A 19,377-nucleotide genomic window follows, 5' to 3' on the forward strand; every position below is an offset into this window, starting at 1 on the left:
CCAAATAGGAGCAGTTGAGCCAAATAGTTTGTTACTGTGCGGTAAAAATACACTCGCCTTTTAGTAGGTTAAAAAATATAAAATAGGCATTTCCAATCTTCGACACCCCTAATCACCATCCAGCATCAAATAGATACCAATCTGATTTAATTTTCCATGGTACCGGTTGCTGACAGCCCTCAGCTAACATCAGCTCTTGGAACAATTACAAGTTTAAAATATCTACTTAAATCTAGAGATAAATGTTGTGGGATTCCACACTGCCGTCGAGAGAGGAAGAAATTATAGGAACATTGCAATTACGAGATGATAAAAGACCCAAGGTCCATCAAGTTCACCTTCTACAATCTTGGTTATTATAAGGTGTAATAACATTAAAAGAGCACTCCCTTATAAACAGCCTCAATTCCTTGGCAAGTTTTAAATTATTCTTCCCTTATTTTGAACTTCTTTAGTAATACAGCATGTTTTACATGTGGCATGTCATCTAGGGCAAAATGCTCATTGTCAAGAAAGAAGTGCACAGGTCAATCAACAAATCTGTATCCCTGATTGTTATGGCAATAAGGGTGAGCTGGTGACCTAGTAGTAATGTCCCTGGACTTGTAATCCAGAGGCAAAGGCTAATGCTTGGGGGACACAGGTTCGCATCCCACCATGGCAGCTGGTGGAATTTGAAAATAAAACCTAGTCTACTGACAAACACAAAACCATTGTCAATTGTCATAAAAACCCATCTGGTTCACTAATGCCCTTTAGGGAATTAAATCTGCCGCTCTTACCTGGTCTGGCCCATGTATGACTCCAGCCCTACAGCAATATGGTTGTCCCTTAAATGCAATAACAAGCCATTCAGTTGTATCGAACCGCTATAAGGTCTAAAAGGAATAAAACTGGATGAACCACCCAGCATCAACTGAGGTACCGGAAACAACAACAGCACACCCTGCCCTGTCGACCCTACAAAATCCTCCTTACTAACATCTGGGGGCTTGTGCCAAAATTGGGAGAGCTGTCCCACAGACTAGTCAAGCAACAGCCTGACATAGTCATACTCAGGGAATCATATCTTACAATGTCCTAGACACCACCATCACCATCTCTGGGTATGCCCTGTCCCACTGGCAGGACAGACCCAGCAGAGGTGGCGGCACAGTGGTATACAGTCAGGATGGAATTGCCTTGAGAGTCCTCAACATCGACACTGGCCCCCATAAAGTCTCATAGCATCAGGTCAAACGTGGGCAAGGAAACCTCCTACTAATTACCATGTACTGCACCCCTCCCCCACCCTCAGCTGATGAGTCAGTACTCATCCATGTTGAACATCACCTGGAAGAAACACTGAGGGTGTCAAGGATACAGAATGTACTTTGGGCGGAGGACTTCAATGTCCATCAACAAGAGTGGCTCAGTAGCACCACTACTGACCGAGCTGGCTGAGTCCTAAGGACATAGCTGCTAGGCTGGGTCTGCGGCAGGTGGTGAGGGAGCCAACAAGAGGGAAAAACATACTTGACCTTGTCCTCACCAATCTACTTGTCGTAGATGCATCCATGACAGTATTGGTAGGAGTAACCACCGTACAGTCCTCTTGGAGACAAATTCCTGTTTTCCATCATGTTGTGTGGCACTACCACTGTGCTAAATGGGAGAGATTTCGAATAGATCTAGCAACTCGAAACACGGCATCCATGAGGCACTGTGGGCCACCAGCAGCAGCAGAATTGTACTCAAACACAATCTGTAACCTCATGGCCTGGCATATCCCCCACTCTACCATTACCATCAAACCGGGGATCAATGAAGAGTGCAGGCGGGCATGCCAGGAACAGAACCAGGCATACCTAAAAATAAGGTGTCACCCTGGTGAAGCTACAACTCTGGACTACTTGCATGCCAAACAGTGGAAACAGCAAGTGATAGGCAGAGCTAAGCAATTCCACAACCAACAGATCAGATCCAAGCTCTGCAGTCCTGCCACATCCAGTCACGAATGGTGGTGGACAATTAAACAACTAACTGGAGGAGGAAGCTCCACAAATATCCCCATCCTCAATGATGAGTGAGCCCAGCATATCTGTGCAAAAGGTAAGGTTAAAACATTTGCAGCCATCTTCAGCCAGAGGTGCTGAGTAGATGATCCATCTTGGCCTCCTCCTTAGGTCCCCAGCATCACATATGCCAGTGTTTAGTCAATTTGATTTACCCCATGTGATATAAAGAAACGGCTGAAGGCACTGGATATTGCAAAGGCCATGGATCCTGACAATATTCCAACAATAGTATTGAAGACTTGTGCTCCAGAGCTTGCTGCGCCCCGAGCCAAGCTGTTCCAGTACAGCTACAACAATGGCATCTACCAGACAATGTGGAAAATTGCCCAGGTATGTCTTGTATGTACAGAAAAAAGCAGAACAAACCCAAACCAGCCAATTACCACCCCATCAGTCTACACTAACACTCAGTTTGGGTTCTGCAGGGCCACTAAGCTCCTGACCTCATTACAGCCTTGGTTCAAACATAGAATCACACAGTGCAGAGGAGGTCCTTCGGCACATCGAGTCTGCACCGACACGTGAGAAACACCTGACCTATCTATCTAATCCCTTTATCAGCACTTGGCCCATAGCCTTGAATGTTATGATGTGCCAAGTGCTCATCCAGGTACTTTTTAAAGGATGTGAGGCAACCCGCCTCCACCACCCTCCTAGGCAGCGCATTCCAGACCGTCACCACCCTCTGGGTAAAAAAGTTTTTCTTCACATCCTCCCTAAACCTCCTGCCCCTCACCTTGTTATGTCCCCTCGTGACTGACCCTTCAACTAGACAAAAGAGCTGAACTCTAGAGGGGAGGTGGGAGTAACTACTCTTGACATCAAGGTAGCATTTTACCAAGTGTGGCATCAAGGAGCCCCAGCAAAACTGGAATCAGGGGGAATCAGGGAAAAACTCTTCACTGGTTAGAGTAATACGTAGCACAAAGGAAGATGGTTGTGCTCCCAGAACATCACTGAAGGAGTTCTTCAGGGTAGTGTCCTAGGCCCAACCATCTTCAGCTGTTTTATCAATGACCTTCCCTCTATCATAAGGTCATAAGTGGGGTTGTCCATGGATCTCTGCACAATGTTCAGCACCATTCGCAACTCCTCAGATACTGAAGCAGCCCATGTCCATATGCAGCAAAACCTGGACAATATCAAGGCTTTATAAGTACCAAATAACATTCGCACCACACAAGTGCCAGGCAATGACCATTCCAACAAAAGAAAATCTAACCATTGCCCTTGACATTCAATGGCATTAACATTGCTGAATCCCCCAGTATCAACATCCTGGGGGTCACCCTTGACTAGAAATTGAACTGGACTAGCCATATAAATAATCTGGCTACAAGAGGAATTCTGTGGAGAGTAACTCACCTCCTGACTCCCCAGAGCCTGCCCACTATCTACAAAGCACAAGTCAGGAGTTTGACTTGCCTGGATGAGTGCAGCACCAACAACACTCAAGAATCTCGACACCATCCAGGACAAAGCAGCCCATTTAATTGCCACCCTGCCCACCACCAACGCACAGTGGCAGCAGTGTGTGCCATCTACAAGATGATCTGCAGCAAAGCACCAAGGCTTCTTCAACAACACCTTCCAAACCCATCACCACTACCATCTAGAAGGACAAAGGCAGCAGATAGATGGGGACACCACTGCCTGAAGATCTCCTCCAAGCCACCTACCAACCTGACTTGGAAATATATCACCGTTCCTTCACTGTCGCTGGGTCAACATCCTGGAACTCCCTTCATAACACCACTGTGGGTGTTCCTACAACACATGGACTGCAGCGGTTTAAGAAGGCACCACAGCACCATCTTCTCAAGGGCAATTAGAGATGGCAATAAATGCTGGCCCAGCCAGCGAAGCCTACATCCCGTGAAGTAATAGGAAAACATTCAGATAATCTCCCATCTCCAGCAATTACTCTTAAACTCTCCACCAAATGACTCTTCTGAACATTATTTCATGTCTACCTTTTCCACTAATTATATCTTCTTGTCAATGTTTGACACAATGTATCCCCGTGCATATTGGTTCATCTTTATGTCACTGCCTTTGCTGGTTTTCACTCTTACCTGTTCCATTGTAGTGAGTGCAGTGGCGGATTTAGAGTTAGTGGGTCTTTTTTGGGGTGCCCTATCCTTACCCCTTTACCTTCCTCTCACACCTTGGCAATCCACACTGACAGGCATAAAATTTAGGAGCAGAAGTAGGCCATTCAGCCCATCGAGTCTGCTCCACCATTCAATGAGATCATGGCCGATCTGATAATCCTCAACTCCACTTTCCTGCCTTTTCCCCATAGCCCTTGATTCCCTTAATGATTAAAAATCTGTCTATCTCAGCCTTGAATATATTTAATGACCCAGCCTCTACAGCCCCCTGCTGTAAAAAATTCACTACCCTTTGAGAAGAAATTCCTCCTCATCTCTGTTTTAAATGGGTGACCCCTTACTCTGAGATTATGCCCTCTGGTCCTAGAGTCTCCCTCCCAAAAGGGGAAACAACCTCTCAGTATTGCCCCGTTTCACATATTAAAAAGACTTTCGATTCACCTTGCAGCTTTCACAAAGGAAATGATGAAATCCTCTTAGATCGGAGTTTGACAAGTTCACACGGCTTTTCCGTTGTGGTTTACAAAATGAGGTTCGGTGCCAATGTTTAATAATTTTATTGCAGTTTAATTTAAACCGCAATGCCCCCTGCCTTTTTTGTGCCTGCAATTTGTTAGAAATACGTTCGTTTTTACCAGGAGGTGTCCAGTCGATTCTAGTTTCCTTCACATTCAACTTTATGGTGCCGGTTATTAATAACATTGCGATCGTAAAACAATATTCTATTATTCTTGCTGAAATGACAATATAAAACTATCAAGTGTTACCGCTTAGCTGTTATGATGTGGTTCCTAACTGTTATCAACACCCAGTTTAGGTTTCAGTTACACAAATGTTATTACCTTTTAAAATATACTTTAAATACAATACCTGAATTCCCATCCAAAAATTTATTTCAATTTTCGAGACAATATTAAATGTTCAGTGCAAACCCCTCACAATATTCGGAACTGCTCGGTAGAGGAATACAGTCGGATACCTAGTACAGGAGAGTCTATTTAAGCAGTAAAGCTGTTAAATCGTACATCTTGCTCTGTAAACTATTAATTCCTCGAATATTATCAGCAACGACATTATAATATAACCACCTCCCCAACAATCTAATCGCTCACCAATGTCCCGAGCCACCCTAATTTACAAATAGTTAACACGATTTATTAATTCAAGTGGCCTCTCATTGTGAACTGGTCCTCGTATCTTTCACTTCTCCAATTCATTGCAAACCAAACAACTAGTGCCTGTGTGGGCTGTGGTGGCGAGCGGATTCAAACGGGTGGCTACCACATTCAACAGCGTGTGCGGTGTTAGGGAAGGCTCAGCCGAGGGGGTTTTGGGGATTACAAGCTTTTTGATCACATTTGGGAGCAGTGTGTGTCTGCCAGTTGCAAGGGCAGACAGAGCTGCCGTGTGATCAATATTCACTCAGTTCAAACTGCACGAAATCAGCTCTGGTTGTCCTCTCTCGCATCTCCTTCTACCCCCTCCCCTCCCCTACTGCAGCAATCCTATCACTAAACACATGACATTTACCACCACAGTACACAGCAATAACCCCGAAAAACAGGTCTTTTCTAACGCTGTAAAATGTTCTAAAACGGCAACTCTATTTGATGGTGCTAATCGATAATAATATCACATTTACAGATACCCCGTCATTCCTGTGCCCGATATGTATGGGCTGGATGGATGGCTGCATGTGTAATTTATTTGGTTTGTGCGTATCTGGTAAATAATAGATGCACTTTTATATGGAGGATTTGCAGACTTGCAAATGTTCAAGATATTGTTTAAGTGTACATTCCATTTAAGAGAAAATATCTAGGAAAGATTCGGCAGTAAGAAATATGAATACACAGTATGGTCTGTAATATGTGTTCCTATATACGTGGGTCTGTACATAAACAGCTGTATGCCACTCCACGTTTAGATCCACTTGGGGATATTAATTTCGTGTGTATTTGTACCATCACCAACATCAATCATTATGCGAGGAAACACTATTGTACTATCTTTAAACAAGTGTTAAAGTAAGGCTTCAAACAATATAGATACTGCTGTAGATACGAATATTGTTCATTTTGTTTCTAAATGATATCATGCCTGCCACTCATACAAGCAGTATCGTTCCAGACACGAATTTTGCGTTCGAATCCTTTAAATAATTTATTGTTAATCTTCGGTCCACAGACAAGGGCATAAGAAAGTGAAGTGGAAAGGGCAGATCCGTATGCAAATGCCAATTCAGCGTCCAGCAGCATGTTTATTGATCGTATATGTACCGACTCACACAACCACATCAGGATAGAGTGTTCAGTTAAATAGCAGCATCACCCTGCTTTGTGATATGTTCTGTTAGTGAGACCTGTACAAACTGTGCGGGCAGGTCAACATATCACTTTGTTTCACGGTGAATCCGCCACTGTGAGAGCGCATTTCCTCCAATGTCCTCTACAGTCTTCCCAAGAATTACACAATATTTCAGCCTGGGCTCTTCCTTTTCCTGTCCAGACACTATCTCTTGGTAACATCAATTATAGGCATGGGGGTCAGTTTTTATTTGTCCTTTCATGGGATGTGGGCGTCGCTGGCTAGGCCAACATTTATTGCCCATCCCTAATTATCCTTGAGAAGGAGGTGGTGAGCCGCCTTCTTGTGCACCCACAGTGCTGTTAGGAAGGGAGTTCCAGGATTTTGACCCAGCGACCATGAAGATCCTTACATAAATATCTTGACACTATCCTGTTCTACTTCTCATAGCAGTGGGCCACGAAGAGATGAAGGATAAAAGCAAAAAAACTGCGGATCCTGGAAATCCAAAACAAGAACACCTGGAAAAACTCAGCAGGTCTGGCAGGAGGCAAGCTGGTGCTGGACAGTGCTAGGTTAGCATGTATGACAAGTTTCCTGTTGTGCTTTGAAGATCTATTTCTTTTTGCCTTTTTCTGATTATTGTTCATCTTCCATTTTTAATTCTGAAAAAAGATATGGTGGTACATAATCACCCATCTGTTCTCCAAGGATGTTAAAAAAGCAAAACGCTGCGGGCGCTGGAAATCTGAAACAAAAACAGAAAATGCTGGAAAAACTCAGTAGGTCTGGACTCCAAACGTCAACTCTGTTTCTCTCTCCACAAATGCTGGTCAGACCTGCTGAGTTTTTCCAGCATATTCTGTTTTTGTTAACGTGCTTCTAATATTTTCTATTTTTCCAGCATTTAGAGTTTTTAACTAGAATGAAAAAGGCTGTACAAAATCCTATTTTTCCGAACTTCCAAACAGAATGTGTTAACAATTGGGCGAACACCATTTCATGAAGGCAATGTCTCTTTTACAATAATTGCATTCGTGAAGTTAATGCAACTTCTTCGATTCCCACTGGGTCAGACAACATTCTCAGATTTTAACTGAATGGTTCAAGGACAAACACACTGAATGTCAGCGTAAAAAGCAGAAAGTTTTTTTGGAATATTTTTTCACCAGTGCTGCCCTGGCGCAGCCTCCCTCCCTCCCGCAGTGGGTGTGGACTGAACAGAGCGGGGAATCTCTCTGTGAAACGCGGTCCGGCTCCGCTTCCTGAGCCTCAGCGGCACCCGTAACCCGCACTGCGCAGGCGCACCTCCCGCTCGGCGGCAAGTTTGAGCGAGAGAGAAATAGAGAGAAGGAGATCGAAATACACACACAGTGAGAGAGAGAGAGATGCCGCCAGTCTCTGCCAGCTAATGGTGAGAAAGCGGTGAAGGGATTGGAGTTGGAGACGTTGGGCGAGGAGCCGATCCCTGCAGCACCTGAATTAGAGAGAGAGAGAAACTAGGGTCAGGAGAGGGAGGTCCTGGGAGGGCGACCGAGACAGGGCCTGGCAGAGGGAGACCGAGACAGGGCCTGGCACAGGGAGACCGAGACAGGGCCTGGCAGAGGGAGACCGAGACAGGGCCTGGCACAGGGAGACCGAGACAGGGCCTGGCACAGGGAGACCGAGACAGGGCCTGGCAGAGGGAGACAGGTACTGGCAGAGGGAGACCGAGACGGGGACTGGCACAGGGAGACCGAGACAGGGCCTGGCAGAGGGAGACAGGTACTGGCAGAGGGAGACCGAGACAGGGACTGGCACAGGGAGACCGAGACAGGGCCTGGCAGAGGGAGACAGGGACTGGCAGAGGGAGGCTGAGACGGGGACTGGCAGAGGGAGACAGGGACTGGCACAGGGAGACGGACTGGCAGAGGGAGGCTGAGACGGGGACTGGCAGAGGGAGGCTGAGACGGGGACTGGCAGAGGGAGACAGGGACTGGCAGAGGGAGGCCGAGACGGGGACTGGCAGAGGGAGACCGAGACGGGGACTGGCAGAGGGAGACCGAGACGGGGACTGGCAGAGGGAGACCGAGACGGGGACTGGCAGAGGGAGACCGAGACGGGGACTGGCACAGGGAGACCAGGCCAGGGACTGGCACAGGGAGACTGAGCTATCACCTATGAAGTTACATAGGGAGACAACTGCAATCTAAGAAATCATATGAAAGAGGGGTACAAAGTATAATCAGATGTTAGGATAGAGGTATGCTTTCTGAACAGTTTGTGTTTGACAGACTGTGAATATAATGCTGCTTTGATTGGCTTAATTATGTTTAAGAGTAAGGCAAAATCAATAATTGCTTAGAGACCTGATCAGCTAATGACGTTTACATTTGGTAATAGATATACTGAGATTGATGAAAAGTAAAGGGTAATTGATATAAAATAGCAGAAATTGAGATTGTAAAAGGGAATGACACTATTCAGGTGACTTCATAATATTAAGGAAAAAAAAACAATTAATAATGTAGGTGAGAACATAAACATCAAGTTGAAACATAAGATTGAAAGGGGTTTTAAGGGCACAGGAATTGCTTAGGCGTGATTTTTAAAGTAGCTCAAATTAATCGGACAATGTTAAGGTTTTAAAAGTGAGCTCAGCCCAAAGGGAGAAGTTATACTAATGGAAGCTGAAAAGAACTGCTAAACGACGTTAAGACATGATAATTGGAGTCACTAAAGCAGTGAATCAACTGCTCCGCAATGGAATAGAGAATCAAAGCTGAAGAAGTCCCAATGTTCAGTGATTATGGACTAGAGGCTGGACCGAGACAAAGGTGCCCCCGTTCAGCTCTTCGAGCAAAAGTCATTGGAATATTGATGAGAAAAATGCAACTTCAAAGCTGATTGAATAAATAGATATTCTGACTTGCATTGGAATCAAAGTTTCAGAGAATGGTAAGTAAAGTAAGAGGCTGACTGAGTTGGCAGAACATTTAGAATCTCCCTTTCAACTGTCCTGTTTTAAATCAGGATATCCCAATCAGAACTGCTGAGAAAAGAATCAGCAGCACGTTCTTTTGGTACTGCATTCACCTCTGAGTCAGTGACAGTACAAAACTGAAGCACATAAAGTAGGCTGAGCTTCCAATTGCTGTGCTAAAGAAGTGGAGCGCTGTCAGACGTCCCATCCTTCAAATTAGATGTTAAGCTTAGGCCCCATTGGACTTATATGAATGAAGTGGGTGTTAAAGACCTCGTGGCACTGTTTGAAGAAGAACAGGGTGTTTTTCCAGTGTCCTGGTCAACATTACTCCCTTAACCAACCTGACAAAAAGCTGAACTACAGGTGGTGAAATCTTGCTGTGTGTAGTTGGCTGCTATACTAACCTACACAATAGTCACTGCAGTTCATAGTAATTCATTATATGTGAAACACTTTGGAACATTTTTGATAAATATGAGAAGGCAAATCTTCCTTTAAACAAGATTTCCAAGCTGGCAAAATCAACCAACTTAGCAACTGTATTAGAAAACTGCATTCTTACCCCAAATACCAACTTAAGCTCTATCCATCAATGCATTGCAGGTTGGATGTATGTTTAGGACTTAAGACTGATTTTCTTTATATTTACTTGCCAAGCAAATGGCCCAAAGTCTTTCATTAATTGAGAATTTATATTTAAAATATACTCAAAGCACTCTCCTTAGATTGCTTCCATTTACATACAAACCAGAATGATGGTTATTTAACAGTTATTGAAATCTTCCAAACAGAGATAAAAGCTAAATTACATTTTTAAACTTTGTTTGCATGTTGTTGTAATTTGACTTTGTTACAATGAAGCTGTTCTACTAATCAATGTTAATCTTTCAATCAATTTCACTGAAAAAAAAATCTGGTCATTATCATATGGCAGTTTGTGGAAGCTTGCTGTATGCAAATTGCCAATGTGTTCTCTACATTTCACAAGTTTCTTATTGGCTGCATAGCATTTTGGGATGGCCTGAGGTTATGAAAAGTGCTGTAAAAATGCAAGTGTACCTTTCTAACGTTTTGCAAATTTGTTACTTTCCTTCCATAGAGAAGAAGTCTAGCCCCAAGTCAGCTTGCCAAGCGAAAGCCAGGACATTTACCCGATGATGAGGATGCGGTACAGTAATTAATACAAATTGGAAATGAATGAATGATTAATGTCTTTTATTTAGGCGCTTGTGTGTGTGTGTGTTATTTGAATCTGTGCTCTTAAGCTGTCATTTGTGAGTTGTTTTCCAAGTGATTGCTACTGTACCTGATGTGAATAATATTATGACATAAAAATGGAATGTGTCTTTTGTTGTATATCAGGCATTTTAAGACATTGGTTAGGGGCTGGCAAATGTAAGGATGAAGCTCACTGGAGTGTCCACGTACGGTGAATGTGATGGCTTCTCAATTGAAATTCCAGTTCTTCAGGTGAACCCAGTTGAAATGCAACGAAAATCAAATTAAATCAAAGAAAACATGTTCCATTCTTTATTACATGAAAAAACACTGACCTGCCTGGACCACTTCTTGCAAATGATCGTGTTTGAATTGCAATATAGTGGACTTTCCTTTTCATCTCATTTCATCTAATGGGATGGGCTTCAGGAGGCCACTGGGGTTTTTCCTTAATCTAGGCTTTTCACATGTCTTTAGGAATATTGCAGTCAAAGCTTCTGAAAAGATAACACTGGAATTTCTTCCTCAAGCGCTGAAAATAATTGCTTAAAAAGTATAATATATGACGGTGTGAAATCAAATGAAGCAGAACAGGAGGAGTGAAGATTGGCTGAAATTGAAGGTTTTTGATTTTACTGACTTAAAAACTTTAGGGCTAGTAGATCAAATCTGGTCTCCTTTTCTCATTTGAGAAGGGAGTCACTGGGCTAACATCCACATAGGATTATTTTTCATTGTGTCAGTACATGATGGAACTCTTGAATGTACAGCATCTTTGAAATCCCTGATGATTTGGTGACAGGACTGGATGGACTATTGATGAGAAAAGCTAGCTTATGTAGTCTGCGTAAGATCAAGAAGTATGAAATTTAAAAAATGGAATTTACTTTTTTTTACAGAATCCAAAAAGGCGAAAGGTGGGATCTGAGCATGACAATGGTAAAAGTTTAATGTCACCACTTCGGAAACCACTAACACAGCTGACCAATCGGCCTGTGTGCCTTGACAGCAGCCAGCATGTGAGTCACTAATGCTACAAGTAGTTGTTTATGGGGAAGGAACTTGTGAGTGGGAGGGCCCTGCATATCATTAGGATATAGCAGAGGGTTATTGAATTCTGTTGATTACAATTATCAAGTTAGCTACAAATAGAGTAGAATCTACATAACTGTACAACTGTGATGCAAGCAATCATCCTATAATAATGCTTCATCAATGTGAGGAAATCTGGCTGCAGAATTTTGCCTCCATCCACTGCAGTGTGCTTCCAAGGTACATAGATCAGGTTTGTATGCTAGTCCAGGGTGTCTGTGCTGTTTACCTTTTGATGGTATGGAGTATCATGTGAAGCTTTAGGTGCTAATGTTTCAGTCCACATATGCTAAATTGCTGATACCATCAGATCTTGATTTTCTGTTTAGGATTCATTCATTAATAATACGACAGTAAAAACAACCCTTTTCAGGCTATTACAGGTGTTACGATCCTTGAAGAGACTGATAACTTGAAGAAAGATATTTGAATTTCCAGTGGATGACTAGCAGGATCACACAAGATTTAAGGCTTTTACTGTAATAAATGAACTAAAACCAACATTGTCTGAACACTATGCTGTCGGGAGCTTATATTTTAAACTACAGAAAAATTTAACTTTTATATTGACAGAAGATCCAGCTCCAGAGTTAAACTTTACTCTGGCTCTTAAGTGGACACTTCTTCCTCCAGGAACAAGTCCAAAGCTATTCTCAGCTCCCAATGGCTTGCTTCATTTTTCCTTTACCAACCGAACAACTTCTAACCCCTTCACAACAAAGGACGAATTAGAGGTTCTTCCTCTAGCTAAGCTAAGCGAATCTTCCAACCTCATTTAAATCCCACGAACTCGATCACTACAATCTGAGTACAAGCTCCCACCCGTGGTTCATGTGGTGACTGACAGGGCCAGTATTTTCTCTGCTTAAGATGCAGGGTTAGCTGCCTCTATCTTTATGTCTGTCTCTCTCTCTCTCTCTCCCCCTCCGGAGATTCTTGCAAACTGACTGCATCTGTTAGGTTCAGGGAACGTTTAGGAAAAACCTACAGCCCAGTCCTACAATGGCTTCCTATGGACTTTTCCCTTCCCAAAGCCCATCTGCATGGAAACATGAATAACATGGGCCTTGTATCCAAGGAGAGAGGCTAATTAGCTGCCCTCTAGATCCCCAACTCCATCCTATCTTGAAATTAAATAGACAGTGGCCTGAATTTTTCCCACGTCGGGCAGGCTCAGTGGGTGGGGGTGGTCGCGGAGCTGACCGCCGCCCACGATCAGCTCCGCACCGCCAATTAAGGCCCGCCCAACATAATACGCAAGCGGGACCTGTGGGGTTGGAGGGAGGAGGGAGAGTCGTGTCCAGCGCGAAAGACCGCTTCAATCTCCCTGAGGCACGGAACTGCCTCAGGGAGATTGAAGTGCTTTTGAAAAAATAAATTAATGTAATAAAAATTTAATGAAACGTTTCCCATCATGTGACTGTGTCACATGAGATGGGACATGTTTTTATTTTTCAGAAAAACTTTTTATTTAATTCATAAAAGCTTTAGGAAACCCCATCCCGCTCATGGATGAGGTTTCCTAAAAACCGTAAAGGCCGCTTGGCCTTTTCGCCTGCCTGCCAACCATAAGGTTGGATGGGTAGTGTAAACTTGAAATTAATTACTTCGTTAATGGCTTTAAAAGGCCTACCAATTATCAGCGGGCATGCAGCCGACTCCGGCGTGCGCCCGCCAAATGAAACATCGCGAGACAGCGCGATGATGTCAGGACACATGCCCGACATCATCACACGTCATTTCATGCGCCAGCATGTCGGGCCCGCCCCCGCACGCCGACTGTAAAATCCTGGCCAGTGTTATGATCCCAGCTGATGTTACTACTGGACAAGTCAGATCCCAAAGTGAAACCTAGCTTGATAGATCCTAATTTTTTTTTAGAAACTGTGGAGCTAAATTACTGAACAAATTCACAGGATTCTGCTGCTGAACTTTTAACAAAAGCAAAACATTGATTAAACAAGAAAAATGAACTATATTACACCAGACAAAAAGATTGAAAAGATCTCAATAAAAACACCAGAAAGTGATTCAACTGTTCATGATTCCTTCATTCCAGCTATATCTTTACAGCTTCATACAAATTCAGAAAGATAAAACAAATTACCATTTTTGTCTTCTACTCTTAATATTCAGGGTAAGTATGCAGTATATGTGAACCAACTGGTGAACTGTGGACAGACACACCACACTCCAAAGTAAATAACAGATGCGACCAAAGCAGATTCTATGGATTTCTCAGCAACCCACCCGGGTGCTTGTTACATTGTGAGCCAACTGGTCTCACCAAAAGTCTGTCTTTTCACAAGGATTTCCAATCTCCATTTTGAAGAACTTACCTTGAAATTCTCTTCAAACGTCGTTCCCACTCCAGCGTCTTCAACCAAAATCCACCTCCAGGGTTTCAATCTTGCCTTCTGAGACTCCTTTCCTCTGGATGACCGCGTACACTCGAGCTTCACATTCCAAGCACAATTTCAGACCTTTGGCTGTGCCAATCAGAACATCACTTCTCCAAAGGGTACCTTTGCCCTTACGGCCTGCAGCACAGAGTCACCAACCTTTGGCTATCCTCTTGGATCATCAGGGCTTCTCTCGAGCCCACTTTGCTTAAAGTCTGCTCTCTACAGCTCTCTCTCTTTAATTCGGAGACAATTGCTCTACTCCTTTCTCTCAATTTATTTAACAGGATCTATTTCTGGCCTCCATCCTTGTCCTTTACCTAGGACTGTCTTTTGGGATCTGTTTATGTCCCACTCCCTTCTCTGGGATCTTCTTCTTGGTTTTGGACCTTCTCACTGTCCCCCGCCTGTGTCCTGTTCCTTGGGACACCTTCCTTCTAATGGCGTGCCTGTTCAGGTCACCTGACCTGTAGTTTTGCACTGTTTCAGTTTTCTTCTGTGCATATGCGCAGGACTGGTTCCCGGCCTGAAGAACTGAAAATGGACGAACTGCACGTGCGGCCCTTTCCTGGCTGGTGCATGCGCAGAAGTCCTGAGGCCCCGCTGGGAACTGTAGTTCCCGAACTCTGAACTCCCAATCTAAATTCAAGGTAAGTACTGGAGTTTGTTACAATAGTTTAAAGTATAACCATTTACAAAACCTGACATTCCTAACACCTCCCTGTGACTTGGAGACTAACTGTTATCTGCTGTCAGCACAGCTGCCCTGGTCATTGTTTACAGATGTGAATATCTCGCACCTTCTTCCCAGTAAGGACTACCTGGGCCCCTTTCTAACTTTTAACAACCAAGCCAAGCTTGTTGTTGGGTGGAGTTCAGAACAGGTCACTTCTGCTGCCTCTAAGTCCAATGACCCCCTGCATTCCTCCATTTTAATCTAAATTAAAGAGACAGTCCCAAAACTTAGCAATCTTACAAACTTCATATTTATAACACAGGACAGACCAATGAAGGAGAAATATAAGGAGCAATAGGACTGTGTTGTCTGTCTTTAAGACTTGTTTCATCAAAGGTGGGGAAAGAGGTGTTGTGTAGACTGATCTTGGTGGTAGGGCTCCTACAATTGGTCTCACTTTTCCGGACTAAGGGGGAAGAACACAAGTTGCCTGGAAAGTGTATGTGTGGCCAGCATGTGAAGATAAGATTGAGTCTGGTTGCAGTGCATTTCAATCCCATTATGTGTTTTTAAAATTGTGTTATTTTCCTCCTCCTCCCAACAAGAAGAGCAAAAATGAACAAATCTAAAAACCAGTGCACTGGCCACTTGGAGACATGAGAATAGCATGGTTTCAGTCGGCTTTCAAATTATATATTATGTGAAAATGTATCAATTCGCAGCTCATATTGCTAGTATGCATACAATGAGGGATCACTGTATAGTAATGATGTAGGTGTGGGGGAATAGGAGCCAGAAACCTGGATTCTATATTTTGTGGTACTGGACTTTGTTGCACCAAAGTGCTACATTATTGGGCACCAAGAAAGCTGTTCTGAACATATCCATTGCCTAATGACAAAAAAACGTCTTCATGTTACCCAAATATTATCACCTTAACTGTTGATTATTCAACATGAAAAATATGGTGCAAAAAGAACAGTTTCCAAAAAAAAACTAGAAAACTAATAATATCAGGCTCCCTTTGGGGTCCTACTCCTGGCATTGATAGAGATCTGGCTAATAAAAAAAAATTGTATTTATATAGTACCTTATTACCTCTCCTAGGAGTATTCCTTTAGTGCTTTGCATACAATATACTGGTTTTAAGTGCACTCATTGTTGTACAGATGAATGTGGCAACTATTTTTGTGCGCAGAAACATTCCACAAACTAATCAGATGAATGATCAGTTTTTTTGATGCCATTAGTTGATGAAATCATTTCGGCCAGGATTCCAAGGGAACACTGCGCTGTCCTTTTGAATAGTACCAAAGGATCCACTTAAATCACTGCTACAGGCAGAATTAACATCTCATTCAAAGGACTGCACCTCTGGTAGTGCAGTTCTGCACTGAAATGTTAGTCTCAATTCTGTCCTCAAGTCCCGGAGTGGAGATTGAACCCACATCTTCCTGATTGGCTGTAAACCTCTATTCTGATGTCTCGTTTTGAGTGATCTTGCTGTGTGCAAAATAGTTGCCGTGTTTTTCTATGCAGTAGTCGTTACAATGTGAGAGAATGGCATTCACTATTTCCCCTGTCACCCCGTTCCCCCAACTCCTTCTTTGGCTTATTAAGTTTAAATACTGGAAATTAAATGCTTTTACAAATGCACCTACTCTCAGCATCATGCAATCATAGGTCAGGCACAGTGCTGTTTAGATGCAGAATAGCGCTAACAATACTGCGTCAACAGAAGATGCTTCTTACTTTGCTTCCAACGTCTACATCAGCCATAGTTGTGGCATATCTGACAGACTATTTAGTCCTAAATTGGAGCTGATTCTGTGCTGAGAACTCTCCCATCCATTAGGAACCTGATCAAGGTGGCCTAAACCTATTTATTACTGAACCCATAGAGCCAGTGGATAGCAGTGACTTTTACCTATCTATTTGAGCTAGATTTGAAGTCAGATCCAAGAGATGAAATTACACTGCCCTTCTAATCAGTTAATTTTGAAGTTTTACACTCCTCTTTCCTAGTGAGGGAGTGGGCCTTCACTTCAGAAAAAATTCAGATGATATTAATAAACTTGGGATAATGCCAGAGGCCATACCTTTTTTTGACAGAGTTGAAGTAAATCTCAAAATTGTTGTTTGGTAGTGCAGAATTGAGTATTGTTGAAAAAAGAGACATGCTATTGAAGCTTTTCTCATCACTCATCAGGACAGCTACACAAGATGAACCAACAGTGAAGGGAACAACAATTTGTACTGCATGAGAAGAAAGTGCTGATTGATTGGCAGATGGACTTTGATTGGTAGAGATGTTGCCATGGAGAATGCAGCAGAGTTAACTTCCAGTTGAAACTAACTGCTAATTTTGATGATTGCAAGACAAAATGCTTCGATAGCATGTCTCTTTTTTTCAGCAATAAATCTCAAAAACAGAATTAATTACAACATTTTGTTAATAAGCATATCAATAGAAGTATACAGGATTGTAAAAGACCATTGCCTATCTATCATTTGACTATCTAGCCAAACTCAATGACAATAGAAACATATTTCAAATTGAGTTATCATCAATGTATTAGTAAGATTGCTGTACTTGTTGACTTGTTATCTTTCTGTTCCCCACAGGAGGCTTTCATTCGCAGCATCCTGGCCAAACCTTTCCGAGTGCCTATTCCAAACTACACAGGTATAAGCAGCAGCCTATGTAGAAAAGCCTGCTCTTTGAAATATTATCAATAGCATCTGGTAGAATATGGTAATGTGACTAGACATAATAACTAGATTATATATTGTAGAGCTGTACTGTACTAGCTGCCTCAAAAGTAGTAACTCTTAGTTGATCTGTTAACTTTGAAAATTGTAACTGGATCACTTCAAGATATAATGGATATACTAAAATAAGTTCCAAGACTAATCTAATCAAGAGGCTTTGATGATTTATAGATGATATATGGTATCATTGGACAACTTTTGAGAATTATGACACTAATCCAATCAAAGAGATCATAAAGTGCAAAGATGAAGACAAACAATTCACAAAACACTGAAATTAAATTGTAACCTTGAAGTAATTACCCAAGGCCCAATTTAAACTCACTCAAAGCCCAGACACTTACACAAAATTAAATTTGTGCCCTGATGTCTAACATTATTTACGATATTAACCTCTTATGGTATTTCTCATTAAAAAGTAATTAAACTTAAATTTTTTAATTCAACAATATTAAAAATAATCTGTTACCCTAACTATACATTATTTGTGGTCCATTTCATATTTATTTTAAAATCTTCTTCCTTCTGTTCCAATGTTTAGCTTGTAATCCTCAGTTTACATTTGTACTTGGTATAATTATCTTTCTGTCACAAGCCCTTCCATTGTTTTAAAAATATTTACTTGTGCAAATTTAGATTTACCTTTTTCTATTTAGGAATCAAACATCTGTTTATTAAGGTATATTTTCCTTAACTGCATAAGTTGTGATTGAATTAGAGCTCTTTATTGAAGTAATTTTTTATTACATATTTATAAATGGAGTGAGCATTGAAGTTTGAGGTATGCATGTAGCTGGGACTAGGGAGAGGAGAGGGAATGAAGTCTGTAATTGTAGTACAGCTCAAGCTCCAAGCAAGATGTTCCCTTAAACAAGGATGGAGAATTGAAGGCATGAGTGTTTTTCGGAGGACAGTGGAAGAGAAAGAAAGACTTGCTTTGTATATCGATTTTCGCGATCTCAGGTCTTCACATCGCAAAGCACTTTACATCCAATGAAGTGGAGTCCCAACTGTAATATTGAAAATGGGGCAACCAATTTGTGCATGGCAAGGTCCCACAAATAGCATCGTGATAATGACCAAATAATATGCTTTTTGTGATGTTGATTCAGGGATAAATATTGGCCAGGACACTGGTAATAACTCCCGCTACTCTCCTTTGGTATAGTGCAATGGGATATTTTGTGTGTACCTGAGAGAGCTGACAGGGCCTCAGTTTAATGTTTCATCTGAAAGACAGCACTTCGAGCAGTGCAGAATTACATCAATACGGCCCTGGAGTGTCAAACTAGATTTTTGTGCTGAAGTCTCTGGAGTGGGACTTGAACCCACAATCTGCTGATTCAGAGGCAAGAGTGCTACCAACTGAGAGCGGAAGAATCCATTCTTGTGTGGGGGATTGAGGGGTGCTTATAAATTGGGAGTGTAGGCTTGGGTGTGTAAGACAACAAAATTGAGGCTAAGACAGGTAGGGAGGAGTGAAGTGCATGGTCTGAGTTACTGCAAATTGGAAGGGAGTGGAGGAGACTGCAGAGAAGTCCAGGACCTGAAGTAATGCAGTGACTTGGGGTTGTAGTCTGGTTACCTAAGGAAGGGTAAACTTGCCTGAGAGGGAGTGCAACAAAGGTTTTACCAGACTGATCCCTGGGATGGGGGAATTGCCCTATGAAGGGAGATTGAGGAGATTAGGCCTGTATTCTCTAGCGTTTAGAAGAATGAGAGGTGATCCCATTGAAGCGTACAAAATTCTTATAGGGCTTGACAGGGTAGATGC

General features: G+C 42.5%; 1 protein-coding gene across 2 annotated transcripts in view; it reads left to right on the forward strand.

The window, feature by feature from the left end:
- The first annotated feature begins 7,828 nt into the window (after positions 1 to 7,828).
- Positions 7,829 to 19,377, forward strand: part of rad54l (RAD54 like) — a 59,231-nt gene continuing 47,682 nt past the window's right edge. The window contains exons 1-4 of one of the 2 annotated variants that reach the window (XM_078560894.1): positions 7,829 to 7,892; positions 10,543 to 10,611; positions 11,561 to 11,680; positions 17,457 to 17,517. In XM_078560894.1, the coding sequence (XP_078417020.1) occupies positions 7,890 to 7,892; positions 10,543 to 10,611; positions 11,561 to 11,680; positions 17,457 to 17,517 (253 nt within the window). In that variant the 5' untranslated portion in view covers positions 7,829 to 7,889. Of the gene's footprint in view, positions 7,893 to 9,274; positions 9,416 to 10,542; positions 10,612 to 11,560; positions 11,681 to 17,456; positions 17,518 to 19,377 lie in introns of those variants that run through there. The other variant, XM_078560893.1, reaches the window with a different exon arrangement.

The sequence above is a fragment of the Cetorhinus maximus genome, chromosome 17 (assembly GCF_964194155.1).
Source record: "Cetorhinus maximus chromosome 17, sCetMax3.hap1.1, whole genome shotgun sequence".
Classification (NCBI taxonomy): Eukaryota; Metazoa; Chordata; class Chondrichthyes; order Lamniformes; family Cetorhinidae; genus Cetorhinus; species Cetorhinus maximus.